At 36.5% G+C, this 17,434-nt stretch overlaps 1 protein-coding gene across 1 annotated transcript; it reads right to left on the bottom strand.

The window, feature by feature from the left end:
* Window positions 1-2,744: 2,744 nt before the first annotated feature.
* On the bottom strand, window positions 2,745-17,434 carry LOC131434979 (synaptogyrin). The gene is made up of 4 exons (XM_058602365.1): window positions 17,050-17,434; window positions 9,318-9,549; window positions 8,926-9,249; window positions 2,745-5,332 (listed from the first exon to the last, which is right to left on the bottom strand). Exons 1-4 carry the CDS (start codon window positions 17,155-17,157, stop codon window positions 5,307-5,309), a joined length of 690 nt encoding a protein of 229 aa, XP_058458348.1. The 5' UTR covers window positions 17,158-17,434; the 3' UTR covers window positions 2,745-5,306.

The following is a 17,434-nucleotide window of genomic DNA, read 5'->3' as shown; positions in this document are numbered from 1 at the left end:
ATCGTTCCACATTAATTACAAAAGCGACTCGACAATTAGGATTTATTGCTAAGATCGGACGTGATTTTAAGGATCCATATTGTTTGAAGGCATTATACTGCTCGCTAGTTCGGCCTATACTTGAAAATGCTAGCATAGTTTGGAGTCCGTATCAACTAGCTTGGAGTTTACGAATTGAACGTGTGCAGAAAAGATTTGTTCGATTCGCTCTAAGGAATCTACCCTGGCAAAATCCGCTAGATCTTCCACCGTATCCCGATCGCTGCCGTCTGATTGGTTTGGACACACTGGAACGGCGCAGAAAAATTCAGCAAGCAATTATTGTTGCGAAAATAGTAAACGGCGATATTGACTCTTCGAAGCTTTTATCGAGTCTTGATTTCCGTGCTTCACAACGATCGCTACGTTCTACTGGTTTACTTCAACCGAGATTTCACCGAACGACGTTTGGATTCTATGAACCGATAACAGCATGCATCAGAACATTTGGGACTGTTGAACATCTCTTCGATTTCGGCGAACCTACACATAAATTTGCGCAGAAAGTGTTACGTTCTACTATTTTATAACTTGACTACATTATATTCATTAAGACCTTTTATTGTCGGATGAATTAGAGAAAAATAAATAAAAAAAAAAATAAATAAATAAAACAATTCAATTTGTACTCCAAACCGTTATACAGGAAACGGTTTTGATACACTACTTAGCCCATTCAAAAGCAAGAAGAATAACTTTGTATATGAAAATTGAGAGCAAGGAACTCAAATTTTGAGTTGAACTTACTCAAATTTTTGAACAAAATGATTTTTTTCTTTTTTTGAGTAAAAATTACTCAAGTTTTGACAATTTAGTACCTTAACGCAAAAATGAGTAGATAGGTGGTAACTCAAGTTTAGAGTACGTGCACTTTTTTTGAATTTGAGTGATGTGTCACTAAATTTTGAGTCATGATCAATGAGAGTGTAAGCAATGTTTATTACCTAATAAAAAACCTGTTTTAATCCACCAAGTGGTGTAATGATGCCTTCCTCATATATAATATTGTGCTATTCTATTCAAAAATTTTCTCCTCGATTTTTGAAAGAAAGGGATTGTTTGTGCATTAACTAGTATAACATACAGAATGAAACAGTGCTTTGCTTGTACAAACTCTACTAGTTTGTATTCAAATTTTGAAGATTTTATTCAATTTTGTCATCGTACAGTTTGCTTTAACATCTCATCCAAATCAGTCGATATAACAAAACCGTTTACGTTCGGACGGAAGAATCCAAGTACAGTATTGTGTATTGAACAATAGAACGACCTCGAAATGAGTGAACCAAACGAACAAAAGCTACCGCCGAAACGAAAGAATACAATTGTTGTTGACAACAGGCAGTGCAAAAATTCGACCTTCGATACGAGAACTTGAAGGTTTGCTTAAGGAGCAAATGCATCTTGACATTAAACGTGTGCATTTACTTCAATGCAATAAGACAAATAATATTGTTTACATCCAGTTCTATAAAGAGTTGGATGCAATTCAATTCGCAAAAGACAATAACAATGTGCACTATGTGGAGCACGAAAACATTAAGTACAACATTCCAGTATATATGGAAGATAGTGCTATTGAAGTGCGTGTGCATGATCTTCCCTCAAGCGTCACCGATTCTTATATTCGCAAAACTATGTCCCAATACGGAGAGATTCTCTCTATCGAAAAAGAAAAGTGGAAGAACGTTTTCCCCGGTATTCTAAATGGCGTACGTTTGTTACGCATGCGCTCGAAGAGGCCTATACATTCTTATGTGATTTTCGGTCAGGATACAAGAATCTTGCGAAATACTTGTTACCTATGACAATCAGATGGCCACATGTCAATATTGCCAAAAAGCTGTTCACTACGGTAAGCCATGTGATAAACTGGACAAGGAGACAACCACACCAAAGGACAACGGTGCTTCCTTCACACCAACCCCAAGCAACCCCAGCAACTGCAACCAATGTACAACAAGGCGCATCTACAGCAACTCTCAATGAGCCCAAGACTACGATCAACAAGGAAAACGAAAAGAAAATGGAAATCACACACAACGCCGACGATGAAGCAATGGATGAATAGATAAACCGCGGACCGAGGACCATAAGACGTTTCATTTGACCGTAAGATTGGAATAACGGTTTTGAGTTCAGTTTAAAACATTTTTACGGTTTTTATTTCGCCAGTTTAACTGACGGTGTACAATATTTTACACTCTTTACCCTATAACGCCTAAACCAGAAGTCGGATCCAGATGAAATTCTGGAATTCCGTATGGGACCATGAGACCTTTCACTTGAATCTAAGTTTTTGGAAATCGTTCAAACCATCGCTGAGAAAAGTGGATGAGATCCTTTTTTGAATATATGACCACTATTTCCGGTGCTTCCGGGACCGCAGACCGGGAACTAGAATAGCCGGAATCGGTTGGTGGTTTGTTGCAAAAAAAAAACATCCACAAATATAACTTAACTAAGAGGAAGTTCATTTGGATGGCTTCTCTGCAAACGGGTACTCGAACACTTAAAGACCGATTTTTTGTAAGTATGTGTATATTCCGAAACTTTAAGTTCCACCACAGATTAAAAGTTTCTTGATTTCACAAAAGTTCAAAAATGAATAAAAAGTGAATTTAACAAGAAGCGGAAAAACATAAACGAAAACAAACGATATGATATCGGAATAATTTCTCTCTAGAAACATAAATAAATCCACATTTTTCCTAAATTATTTTTATTAACATAATTCTTTTGGTTTTGGTTTTCCGTTTATCCGTGACACTGCACCATGTTTCGGCCTCAAATACGCTTTTATTTACCACGAACGGTTGCGATGACCACGTTTTCTAAATATATATATATATATATTATATTTAAGTAAAAGTAACTATATAAAACTTATAAACAAGCTAATCAATTAATTACACAATGACGATCGCCCATTATTTGGATTGTTATACAGGATTTTATTTCCTTTCCACGATTAATCATATATTGTTGTGTACATAGTAATAATAATCATTCTCATTTTGATCCGCTATTAGTAGTTGCTTGTACTGCTTGACTAATGCAACGCATTTGATGATGCCTCATTGCCATTGGTTTTGTTCAATCAATTGGCTCAACAATTCAGATGGGCTATTTCTTAAGTTTAACCGTGTCATGTTGGATTAAATCTGCACATAATCACATTGATTTCTACGATTGAATGATTTAAGATACGTTTTATGGGTATGCATAACTTATAATTGGAATTTATTTGATTTTTTTTAAGTAGACCCAAACAAATCACCGAACGACTTTTGCTCCAAAGGAATTACTACAGAGCATGCAGTTTTCATTCTGAGTGTATACTTCCTAGTCACATAGGGACTGACAAATAACAAAAAAGTTATTTTGCAAAGGAATAGAACTGCTACAACACAAATTTCGAAAGCTATTCGCAATGTTGTAGTGTTTAGGATGCTAGCATAAAACTAGTCATAAGTAAACACAGTTCTTAGAATTTTGTTTCTTTTCATGCTACCTTTGCTCGTTTATTTAAATATTAAACTCTGAAGTCACTATAAATAATGCACAATGTATATTGATAACATTTCTTTTTACTCCAGCAATTTATTTTTATCATTTACATATTTTAAGACATTTTCTTTCTGTTCGTGCGAGTCCAAAAATCGAGCAGTGTTTTCTTTTTCGGTAAATAAGATCGTGATTTGGTTTTGTTGCACTTTTTCTTTGTTTTGGTTCCGTTAGCTACTAGCACTTATCGTTAATCCATTTACTGTTGACAAAAAATGCATTGAATTTTTAATACTATTTGCTTTTTGATTTTATCAATATCTATTAGGTATTCTCAAAAATAAATGACTCTGAACGATATCTAGAGGAAACATCGGTAACAGAAAGCCAAACTTTTCCAATATCATTGCAACACCTACTGTGTCCACATTAGATGCTGTTCTAGATGTTGAAAGCAACACTTGTTTACACTTTTCTCCATTTGTTTTTTCTAACGCTAATTTTACCGAGATTTCACTTTCCAGAAAAAAAAAGTTTTGAAGAACAGCCAGCTTGACATGAATTCTATACGACAATCGCTGTTGAATAATTCTTGAATGACTATCTCCACAGTTTTGGGACTCATTCACAAAAACCAAAATTATGCTAGGGCATACTGTGACTATGGAATAATTTAAAATAGATTCGCTAAACAGATCTGGTCTGAGAAAATCATGTACGTATTGAAATTGCTATTTTGACCAGTAATTCAGGTGACCGTGACTTCTGTTCCTTTACAATGTTGTACATATATGTTAATGACTGAAACAACTATACGTATCTATTGATTTTTTTGTCAGTAGAACTTGCTAGTTTGATTCCATTGCAATCTTTTTTTTTCCTGGTCATCAGGTCCAAAACATTCAACAGATTACACGTTATAGCCAGCACTATGTTCGCTGTTGTACGACTACTGCTGCTACTACGACTACACTTCCGATTTCCAATTTGTTCAATCAACAACATGTTTTGCCGATTTTTAGAATGCTCAACATCCGAATAGCCTTTTAATCACTAACAAACGCATCACTAGAAAATAAAAACCGATGCGAGCGTACTGCCGCAGCTCATCGATCTAGTGATTTCATGTATTTGTCTTCTCTGTTGGCTTCTTACCTAGTTTATTCATAATATTTATTATCATTATTTTTAATCGTGATAAATCATACTTTGAGTACGATAGGATATACTTTGTTGTCTGGTTTTATGTTTACTTAAGGATTAGTTTTTAGTTGTTATTGTAAACTAACAATACTTTCTAAATGTCTTTGTTTGAATAATTTATTTGTTTTTTTGCCAGTTTTTTTTTCACGTCAATGCTTCGACCAGATTGTGTGTTGATGTAGGATGTAACAGTGTATGTTGGTGTAAAGCTTTTTGTTTGAGTTACACTTTCTATTATTCTGAGCGAAAATATTTGTTTTCAGTTGCTATGTATTACTCCACATGTGACAATTTTAAAATGTTTCTGCACAATGCATTGGAAATCTGATTAATACGATTTGCGGTTTTTTTTCGTTCTAATATAGTAATTGCCGTTTGGAGCTGCAAAGCAGCTTGGGATTACCACTTATAAAAATAGCTGATCCGCGACGAATGTCTACCAAAGCTTCTTCTTTCGACATCATTGCACTGATTACCGATCTTCTGGATCTCTCTGCTATATAATAATGGTTTGCCGTTAGAGGTCAACGGTCTAGGGTAAGATTTTTGGTGGTTGTCTAGTAGGTGGGAGCATTGAAGTCACCTGCAAGAAGAAAAATGTAAATTCATCTTTTTACCTTTTTTATAAATATAAAAAATGGATATAGAATTCACTCAAACTGTAGAAAAATTTTCCGAGGCCAGGAGGGCCGAGTGTTATATACCAATCGATTCAGCTCGACGAACTGAGCAAATGTCTGAGTGTGTGTTTGTATGTGAGTTGTCAACTAAGAGGTCGAGATCTCATAGATTTCTGGACCGATTTCGATCGAACTAGTCGCAAATGGAAGGTCTCCCCGTCATCCTAAACGCTATTGAATGGTTTTGAGATCGGATGTTTACTTTTTGAGTTATACGAAGTTGTATGTCAAAATTTTCAGTTTTGTTGACTATATCTGTCACAATTGACCTTGAAAACAGAATTTGTTTTTAGACTTGGATTCCGCACGGTAATATCTATCCATCAAGCCATAGATTGTTGAAATCCGTCCATTTTTAACGGAGATATCGATATTTTTGTGTAAGCGACTTTTTACCTTATTCTAGTAGTAGAAGTTTTAAGCGCTGTATGACAAAGCAATACTTATGAGCAACGTGAAACACGATTTTTTATACTGTTACATACAATTGTTTCTAAGTGCCAAAAAGACTGTGTACAGCATCCTTTTCTATGTCATTTTGCCTCGGACAGATTTTAGCACGGTTCGTTTTAGGCAACATAATCGTTCGAATATGACATATGTAAATTAGATGATAGCAAAGATGGCAGCATTTTCGAGTTGAAAACAATTGCATAATTATACTGATTTAAACTACTGACAGTAATGAATGCTGGAAGAACATAACACCAATATACCTTTCGAATCAGTTCGTCGAGATCAGCAAATGCATGTGTGGAAAATGATTTCACTCAATTTTCTCAGAGATGACTCAACCATTTTCTAAGCACTCAGATTCTGGTTCCTGAGCTACAGGATGATATGTCAAACGATATTATAATAGTGTAACTCATTTTTCTCATAGATGGCTGAACCGATCTAAGATTCAAATGAAATCTAAGAACCATCTATCTCGACGAACTGATTCGAATGATATATGAGTGTAAGATGATATATTCTTCCAGCAATTGTTGCTGTGAGCAGCTTAAATCAATATAAATATGAAATAGCCAACAACTCAACCACCACGGGGTCATATGACAATTCAAGATTTGCACCAACCATTTCAGATATATCGTTATAAGTCACATCAGATCTTATGCGAGACAAATAAAGCCAGGATTTACTCACCGATCTTTCGCAAACATGAACATAAACAACATTCTCCCCAGATTGTTTCGATCCCGACATTCTGCATTCTGATGGCTTCTGTGTCAAGTCCAGTCCACGAGGTCGTTTGGCTGCACGGCAAGGATCAATGGGCCAAAAATTCTAGTTCTCGGTGTGATAGTACGTGGAATGTGATTCGACAATTGCTTTATTTCGATTTGCAAGTTGTTGATCGCCTCAGTGAGTGACACAATTATCACACATCCAGTACAGATTTTTGCGATGCGAAGTAAAATAGCTCACGAGGGCTCGGGAAACGTTAGAACAGGTCATGAAACTGAATCGATGCCGGATATAGCCTGGCTGCATTTGTCACTGTTATTCTCAGACCTGATCGTTATCGCGTTACATCGGGTTCACTTATTGTTTAGATAGATGTACGACGGTAGCTGATTGAAAGCAACAAGCAGCTGTGGGATTAATTACCGAAACACAGCAGATCGCTTTAAAAAACACTACACTAGCAATGTATGAAAAATTTAAAAGCAATAGTCGAATTTTATACAGTAAGTTGATACGAAAACAGTATAGAATGTTTAAAAACTTTCGGACTTTATAAACACAAAAAACCTTAAGTTTGCAGAGTTGGTAAAAATTTAGATGTACAAAAGTACCTAAAATTTAGCAAAACCGTCCGGCTGCCACGTCTGGTCAACATTTTTTCTAATATACCTGTTAGTCAAAAAACGATAGGTATATCCGTCATGTCATCCCATTTTTGAAATGCGACATGTTTACAATAGCAATGAATTGATGAGCAAATAAATCAAATGAAATTTCCAAAAACGCACAAGATATCGATATATTTTTGCTTAATGGGATTTTAAATGCTAACAATCTCTCGTGGAATCCGCTGATTTCTAAATAGTCATTAGGACATTCCATTTGAACCTAAGTTTGTGAAATCGTTCATATCATCTCTGAGCTTCGTTTAGAGCTTTTGACCCTTATTCCCGGTACTTCCGGAACCGGGAGCTGGGAACTGGTATAGCTAAAATCGGTTCATGAGGTCAGCAACTAGCATAACCTATAAATTGAAACATTTTCTAATCAAATGTATAAGTTATACGTTTTTTGCATTATCGTTTTATATAACAGGTTACAATTCCATACACACTACCCTGTATTTCCAGGCAGGAAGCCAGAACTAGATAAAATACTAAATCAAATAATGGAAATATAATAATTTTCATTTGAATTTGAGTTTGCACAGATTGGTCTGGCCATTCCTAAGAAATTGAAGTGATTTCTGGTTTGGAAGTCGTATTCGGATGAAATCTTTTCTCAAATTTTTGCATTTCTCTATAGAAAAGTAATAGAATTGCTGAAAAACCCGATTTTTGATCAGAACTCCAGAGTCTCCTAGTGTTGTATACCATTTGACTCAGGTCGACGAGATCAGAAAATGCATATGTGCAATTTCAACAAGCTTAGGCTCAAATTTCTCGGATATGGATGATCCGATTCCTACCATTTTAGGCTCGTTAGATAATAATATTGGGTAGTGGATCGCGTTCGATGATCAAATTGTTGTTTCTTTTGGCTCCAGAGATATAATCGTATAAACTACGTAACCTAGATATTTTTTTCCATCCGCACGATTATTTCCGAAAGTAATCAATTGTCAAGTTCAAATGTGTTATGCTGATACATTTGGTTTGAAGCAAAACTTGTAAACTATCCGAATCAATCAGATTGAATTTGTATCAAAAATGAGCCCAAATTCGTCATAAAATATCCCTAAAAAACAAGGCAAAAATTCTTTTAATAAGACTGTGTCAATGGCATTATCACATTTCTAGGATTGAGAATAGGTTTTTAATTCTTGAAAACGCATTCAACTTTTTTCTCAGTGTATATATAGGGTGCTCGACTAAGTGTCGTGGACAGTACACTGGTTCAACAATTAAATTCCAAACTGCTGATGATGATTCGATATACTACTTAAGAACAGTATTTTCGCTCTGCATAGTATTGACTCCGATTACGTAAGTTATTTACATTACACACAAAACCCAACCAAATTGATAATCACAATTCTGTATAAAATGTTCAAAACGACGTATGTAACAATGAGAGATTCTCTTTGTTTACTTTCTCTTTTGATTATTACGGCACTCTTAGCAATCCTTCTCTCCAATCGTTTACCGATAATAATAACTAAAGCTATCATCTTTTAATCTGCTCTGGAGAAATTACCGAAAAAAGCAGGAATATTTCGCAATAATCGAAAGAGAAAGTAAACAAAGAGAATCTCTCATTGTTACATACGTCGTTTTGAACATTTTATACAGAATTGTTCACTCACCAGCTGGCTGCTGCTGCTGTTGCTGACCACCGAACGGTGCCGACTGGAATTGTTCGCTGTCAGCTCCGCCTACTGGATAGGCCGAGTACTGCGTTGTGGCATTCGGATCCGACTCGTACGTGGACGAGAATGATGGATCCACGCCGGCTTTGAAGCGCAGATACGCGAAGTATGCACAGCCGGCCCAAGTGAAGATCGAGAAGAACGAGAATACGATGGAAGCCTGGACATTGTTCACTCCCTCACCATTTGGCGGGTCTTCCGCTTTGCCCCACGCGTTGGTCAAGTAACAGAATCCGATAAAGTACAAGAAGGTCCATAATGCTACAATGAAAAACACATGTAAAAGTACAATTTCAACTATCAACACAATTACAGTTCAAGCAATTTACCAGAGAATCCAAGATCGCCTAGGACGTAATGTTTCCGTGTTTTAACCGATGACATCTGCTCGAATAGATACTCGCCCGCAATGAATCCCATGGAGGCCAAGAAAGCGATCACACCGATTCCGACGGCATAGTTACAAGCATTGGTGTCGCGATTGATTATGCAATATTCCTTACCATTTTCTTCCCGCCAGCCTTCAGACGATATGCAGCCAAAAACGATAATCGCGAAAAGCTAGTAGTTTCCATTCGGCATGAAAAATTTTTAAGAGCTTTATTATTTCCATATCTACCAGTGACAAGTCCAGTGCTAAATGAAAAGGGGATCACATGTGGAAAAGAAATGATAATATGTCAATAAATTCACCCCATGGATGGATTAGAAATGTTCCTAGGAGCTGGGGAATTCCTATTTCGTTGATACACTATAGCTATGTGAGAATCTCTAACTCAACACCCTTCCACCAGAATATACTCCTAGCTAGTGGAACCTTGATTCAAGTGAGAAAGCCGTCACATATACGAGTACACAAGCAAGATCCACAAGTTGGCACTTATCCTTTCGCAAGCCGAACTCGAGAAAACATTTCTGCCAATATTCTTGTATGCGCTGTTCTGCATAAATATGCTCCCAATCACCCAACGGTACAAGTTCTAGTTAGTTAGTTAGTTAGTCTTTTTGCGTCATTAAACATGACGACAGTAATGATTATTATTATCGATAGTTGGCCGACTAAGATTTTTTTTCGCTTATTTATGCTAGCTTGCTGGACTTGTTAGTCTAGGAACTTGATCTATTTCCGCGATTGATTTTTCGCGTTCATCCTACCAAGAGTTTATGACAAAGGTGTTTCATCACCACTAGCAATTAAAAGATTGATTTGCTCTCTATCAATTTCAGCGATATAAATTTCATTCGTCGGGTTATATTTATTTCGGTAGCAACGTCCGCAAAGAACATTTCATACACAGGCCCTAAAAAATATTCCTCTTTAGAATGTATGATTTGAGGCATCGTTTTATTAATTGCTATCAAGTATAGCAAATATTTCGTCTTCATCGTTCGGCCACCATTTGTATCCTCGTACGTTAGTTTCACACAGGCCTTCATCTTCATATCATACGTTATTCGCATAATAACCCAAGCGAGCACATTTGCATCGAAACAGCAATTTCCCGTGTCCACTTTCTTACATCTGTTGGTGTTTGTGGCTGCTATCCTTCTTTTCTGTTCTCTCTTGTTCACCGTTTCACCTACCACCCATCTGTCGATGTCGATAAGATGACGTAACCTCACATTCAGTCAGGCGTTGTCGATTTTCCACATCACATGAACTGAAAGGAATGTGGCACTTGTCACATGCGAATTGTTTCAACTTATTGATTATAAGTTAAGTTTAATCAGATAAAGACAATGAGTTGAATGGGAAAAAAAACTCTTCCTAATCCTCTTAATGATGTGATAATGCCTTTATCTTGTAATTAATTCATCAAATGGACATAAACTCATTCGGAGTTGTTCAAATTGATTCGAGAATTCCGAATAGCGTTTTGAAAGCTGCATCAACAATTTAGCAACGAAATTTTGGAAGCTGCATTCGCACACATAGACATTTTCCGATCTCGTCAAGCTGAGTCGAATGCTATATAACACTAGGAGTTTCCGAAGTTCCGATCAAAAGTCAGTTTTCAAGAAAGGCTTAAAGTTTTCCTTTTCGTAGTAATCCATAAGATTTTACTCGAACATTGCATAACCACTAAAAGCAGTCAAACATGAACTTTATTCATCACGAGTTTATTCTTGACGTAAACCTGTAAATCATAGTTCTTGACGCGCTATGATTCCTTAACAAAATAAATTTTCATTGTCAAATATTTTTTATCTGAAATGATTCTTCTCTCGTTTGCATTTAATTGAATAGATCTATACTTGATTGATCAGTGCGAAGTGGTTATGAAACTCTAAGTGCTTTTCCCCAGTATAAGCTTATGAAACTCTTAAATGATTCTCCCGGAAGGTTTTTCATCCAGAGCTGCCAACTGAAATCTGTACTTCGATAGTAAGAAAAACCTCTGGGGATAGCGTGATGGGTGAGTCGATGCCTTTCACGCAGTTCGCCTGGGTTCGATCCCCAACCCCGCACATAGTGTCAGAAAATTTTTCTGGTCCGAAGAGGCGAATGACTTCCTTATACACATAGTAGAGTGGTAATATGCCCCCACCCCCCCCCCCCCCCTTATCTTGTCATTCAGTCTCATGGTTTTCATTTTGTTTTATTGCATAATTTCTGACACGAAAATGGGCTGATTTTTACCGCAGATTCATCCAGATTGGTTTTGGTTAGTTCGGAGAAGCGTGACTTAGCGCTTACGTCACGCATATTCAACAACACTACCTAAATCAAGAGTATCAGCAATAATACATTTGAACTTGATCATTGGTTTTTTTTTCTGGAAGAAAAAGTGCTGATAAAAACACGTTTTGTTGGCTACGTCACTTATACCATTGTATCTTCGAAATCGACAGTGACAGCCATTTTATTTTCGAAATTGACCCACAACCCAATACACTAAGGTCTTTTTTTATGCAGTCTTTTTATGCGGTTTTTATGCGACTTTTTATGTAAAATTTCAGAGTTATGTGGTTTTTTATGCGAAATTTCAGAGTTATTCCAGCATTCCCTTTTTTGCATTTTTCGCGAAAACAAAGAAGGCTTCACTTGATCTCGATTACTGTGAATCTCACACAGCGAAAAGCGCACAAATCTAACGAAACAGTTCTAGATTTGCACTAAACTGAGGTTTTTACCTTAGATTTGCGAAGAAAAAATCCTTATAGTTCTTTAGGAAACATTTAGAGCCATTAGAACGGCTGATTTTGTGTGATGCTCCCCACCGTTGTCCTCTTTCCGTTGTTTTTTCACCTATGCAAAAGACTAGCAGCTGTGACGTAATCGTTCTTTTCGGAAGCGAAACTAGATTTGCAAACGACACATAATACATCTCTCGCAGTGGCGATAGAATCTAAACTGATCCAATTTTTGTTAAGAGGTTTCATTTTACGTGATTTCGTTTGTAACTTTTTCACGAATGGGCGGTCCTAACGGCCATTAAAAATAGCAGCATATAGAATTTTAATGTCGATTATTTCATTTTGGATTCGCATTTCATTGAAAGAAACTATCAAGATGCTGCACGGGATTCATTCCTGCCTTTCAGAAGGATCAAATTGTGGAACTCACTACGATATTAAGTACTGTTCGGAACATTTTTCTCGAACGATTTGTTGTACAGCAGCAGATATTTTGTTCTCTTCCTCAGAAAGCGTTCTGATTGGCTGGTGTTGACATGGGTCAAATGAGACAGGTTTTTCAATAGTGTACTATTGAAATACTTCAATGATGTTGCTATTCTCGATTCTATTAAAATAAATAGATTATATAAATCCTTTTACAGATCACTGAGCTATGAGCTTTCAAAATTGAAAGCTCATTGAATTGTTTGAGATTATGTCACACAACTGAAAATTTTTGTCATAAAATTGTGATCATATTTCCGATGGCATGTAGCAAAAATTATGTTGATTCGTTAGATACAACAAGAGATATTCACGATCAAAAACTGATCACTCTCTCAGAGGGTAAATTTTGAAAAGGCGCCCCATAGTAAAGTAAGTCGTATTCACGACAAAAAGACTTCAGTGTAGTAGCTTTCAAACGATCCTAAGTTTGTTCAAATCGGTTCAGCCATATCCGACCAAATCGAGCGGAGAGAAAATTGATGCGTTTTGTCGGTTACGTCACTCCCTTATATTTTAGAACCGAAATCACTGTTGTTGTCGTTACATTTGCCCAGTCGTTGGGTGCGGTGTTAGCTGCAGCTGGCGTACTGATGGTTTCTTTGAGGAGAATGTTTTGTTGCTGTGAAAGAAGCATCGTTGTCCTTTGGTGTAGTTGTCCTCTTGTCCAGTTTATCACATGGCTTACCATAGTGAACAGCTTTTTGGCAATATATACATCTGATTGTCACAGGTAACAAGTAATTTCCTTCAAACGCATACGTAACAAACGTACGCAATTTAGAATACCGGGAAACTTTTTTTTTCGATGGAAAGAATTTCTTCGTACTGGGACATAGTTATATAAGGATCGGAGACAGTTGAGGATAGATCATGCATACGCACTTCTATAGCACTATCTTCCATATACACTGCACTGGTATATTGTACTTGATGTTTTCATACTCCACGTAGTCCACATTGTTATTGGGCCGTATGAATAAAATGTAGTAAAGTCTGTTGTTTGTAGTATCTTCTCAAAAAAAAAGGCCACAGAGTGTAACGCGGTTTGGTATGAATAAAAAACAAGTTCGAACATGTAGTTAATGCTACTTCCGAATTTAGACATTTACTGCATATCGTATCGACACAGAGCCGGAAAAGCTGACATAAGCATGCACAAAGCAAGAAACGTACTTACATCTGTAAAAATGCCACTTTTTTAATTTCTGTACTTCACTTTATCAGCAAACACACGAGTAGCAACCTCTAGAGCTACCCACCGAAAACTTGTAGTAAATACTACAGTTTGTAGCATGTTTTGACAGGAACGTGATTCACATGTAGCATTTACTACCGAAATTCAAGCATGCTACGTTTTATTCATACGGCCCATTGTCTTTAGCTAATTAAATGTTCATTGAATGTTGAAGTCAATGCACATCTTTAATATAGACCCTGTCGACTTTCCGACTTCCGTAAAAATAAATAGGTGTTTAGTGATAATGTTTTTCCCTTGTCATTCAGATGCATTTATTCCTGAAGCAAACCTTCAAGTTCTCGTATCGAAGTTTGAATTTCGCACTGGTTTAAGTCATCAATAGTTGTATTTTTTCGTGTTGGCTGTGGTAGCTTTTGTTCATTTGGTTCACTCATTTCTAGATCGTTCATTATTGTTCACTACTTTACACTTTATCGACTGACTTGGATGGGATGTGAAAGCGAACTGAATTATCCACACTTATTTAGATCAATTGATTGGCTGTTCTGGATTTTTTTATCACATTAATAACAATTTTGTTAAAATATTTTCGGAGGAACGGATAGCCAGTCATTGGATTGCACTTGGTTCAAATTAGAAGAAAAGCACACGTTTCGGTATGGAATTTGTTTTGCATGGTTGGAGATACCAATTTGACATTTTTTCTTTCTTCAAAATAAACGAGATCTCAATATTTAAAAATTGATAACATGAATCATTAACATGAAGTATGGTAAAAATTCTGAACCACTCCGCACCGCACAGTGTTTTCTTTATGGCGATTAATGAAATGCTAGATCTGAATTTAACTTTCACCATCATCACAGAGAACAGACATCCAAGCTAGTACAAACTTTTTCAAAAAAGTTGTGTAAAGCATACAAATGACAATCCGTTAAAAATCACCGTTGTGTACGACTTTGTACGCATTAATTACCATTGTATGGAAGCTCTAACGCAAGAGCCCATAAGCAACTTCTGGGCTGCTCGTAGCGCCTCTACAGGAGAATTGTTACTTGGTGATTGCTTTTCAAAACAATCGTTAAATTACTTACACAAGTTGAATTCTCTACTTGGATGTCTGTTCTTTGTGCCATCATATCATATCATATCTCCGGAACCGGAAGTGTTAGCCATTTGATCTTTGAACTTGATCTATGAATTAATGGAAGCTTTCGGTTTACCCGGATACAAAAAAAAAACTTGTAATCCACCACATACCAAATCTCTCTACACACCCGAAACATTTACTGACACGGTCTGTAAACTTTAAAGTGTCATTTCTTTTGTCAAATTCTGTAAAAGTTTTACCGATTTTCAGTTTCAGTTTTCTTTGGGTGAATATATTCATAACGCCTGATACCATAATCTACCTGATAAACTGCAACATTATCGGTGACAACCAAACGACAAACATGCATATATAAATTTTGGATAATAAGTGTTCATAGTTCATCCCGCGTAAATAGATTAAATATTTTGATGAGAATATGTTTTGAGTAAAAAATAAATAAGTTAATTTCACAAGTCTGCAATAAAATTCACTCAAAAACAGTAATACTTCGCAAATTAAGCAGTTTATATATTTGAGGATCATTTTGGCAATTTTGCTGAACATCGGTTTTGAGTGATGAACAAGTTAGTGACAGACACGAAGTTCAGTGCAGTTCTATCGATGTAAAAATAAATTTGTGTGTAGTGATAATGTTTTGCTCTTGTCATTCACATTATCTTGGAAATTTTGTTTTCTTAAAATAAATCCAGAAACAAATTTGGGCTAATTTTTTACATAAAGCATGCTTCAGCACTTACGTCACATATTGGGAGACGTTGCGTTTTGTTGAATTGCACCGTTTTGAGAAGTCAAACGGTACTCTACACACCAACGAAGAGTTATTTGAAATGAAATATACTGGATCTGAGTCCAATTTTTATCGCAATATCTCTGAAACCTGAAGGTTCAGCTATAAATTTGATCAATAACTCAGAAGCATTCAAACGAATCCAATACTATTTCTTATATGAACGGCTGAAAGCAAAAATCGGATAAGTGCAACTTAGTTTGGAAACCCCGTTCAAGTGTTTTTGAATGCAAAAATCGGATAGAAACATTGAAAGCAAAAACCGGACATGGATTTTGCAATGCAAGAAACGTTTAAAACATCTTTTCTGCAAGAACCGGACAAAATAACTTTGAATGCAAAAAACAGACAAAAACTTAACCGGTTCTTCCAAAACAAATGTATTTATCCGGTCAATTATAGCTTTCAAATGAGCCTAAACTGGTTGAATCCTGTTAAGACACATCCACGAAAATTGAGTGGATAGAAAAAGTGCGAATTGTCGGTTACGTCACTTATACCATTATATCTTCGGAACCAGAAGAGTCAACCTTTTAGTATTAGAATTTGATCAATGATTCAGAAATAGCATTCAATCGAGCATAAGGTTACTGAAAACGGTTTAGTATTCTCCTAGGAAATTGAGCGAAATTGTCTACACACAGACATTTCCGTTTTCGTGGAGCTTAGTCGAATGGCATATAACACAAGGGGTTTCCAGGACTCCGATCAAAAGTCCGTTTTCCGAGTAATTCTATATCTTTTCTATGATATGCCCCGACAAAAACAGTAAGTGCAAAAATCGGATTCATATTTTGCAATGCAAAAAAATCTTTAAAACAAAGCATTATTGAATCTGGATTGTTTGTTGCATATAAAAATTTCAAAAAATGGTACCAAATTGTTGCTTTAAGTTGCTGCTGTTCCTATTGACTGAAAGTGGAAGTAACAATTTTGGTCGAGGCACACATTTATCCTAGCAACTAATCGTGATTTTTGTAGCCAGTGTCAGTTTACAGTTTTCAGTGTCCGTGATAATTAATACCAAAACCTTAATTCACATTTACATCTTTGGATCGTTACATGATGGATCCGACTTCTGGTTACAAACAGAGCATTTGTGTCAATTTCTCCCACTATTTCAGTAGAATAATGAGACCAGTAGAAAGAGCTGGAAGAGAGCATGGTATCTTCTGTACAACGAACGAAATGTGCGCCCGAAGCGTGTGAGAGCTCCCTCAACGTTGAACTATCAGAAAATCGATTTTCTCTCTGGTGCGGGTGGAAAGGTGGGAAAGTGAAAAACAGGATCCGAAATGATTACGGAATCAGGAATAAATTTGAACGTATATTCACCCAACAGACTGCCCTCAGGATCACTGTTGGTCGCATCACAAAGGTGATGGGATCGAATGCTCCGCCTGCTTTGCCTCCACCGTAGGCCCCACCGCTAAAATCCATCATTTTCGTTATGTGCTCCGTTTTGAGGCCGTTTAGTGAATCGTTGTCCAGGTGAAAATTGACGTAAAGCCTGCTTTACTACTTTCCACGCACGATTGTTGCTGCTTCTGCTGAAAAACCACTATTTTGATGCACTGTGCTCCGCTAATCGAGCAAGAAAACTTCTTTTATAATTCCAAGCCTTTCAACACGATCACGGGGACACTTACGAAACCGTGGCCTTCGGATTGTTTTTCCACGCACTTGCAAATCCTAACTGATTCGCAGTGACAGCATTTTG

The sequence above is a fragment of the Malaya genurostris genome, chromosome 3 (genome assembly GCF_030247185.1).
Source record: "Malaya genurostris strain Urasoe2022 chromosome 3, Malgen_1.1, whole genome shotgun sequence".
NCBI classification, from domain to species: domain Eukaryota; kingdom Metazoa; phylum Arthropoda; class Insecta; order Diptera; family Culicidae; genus Malaya; species Malaya genurostris.
Note: the sequence above shows the minus strand (reverse complement) of the source record. Positions and strands in the feature narration are given on the sequence as shown.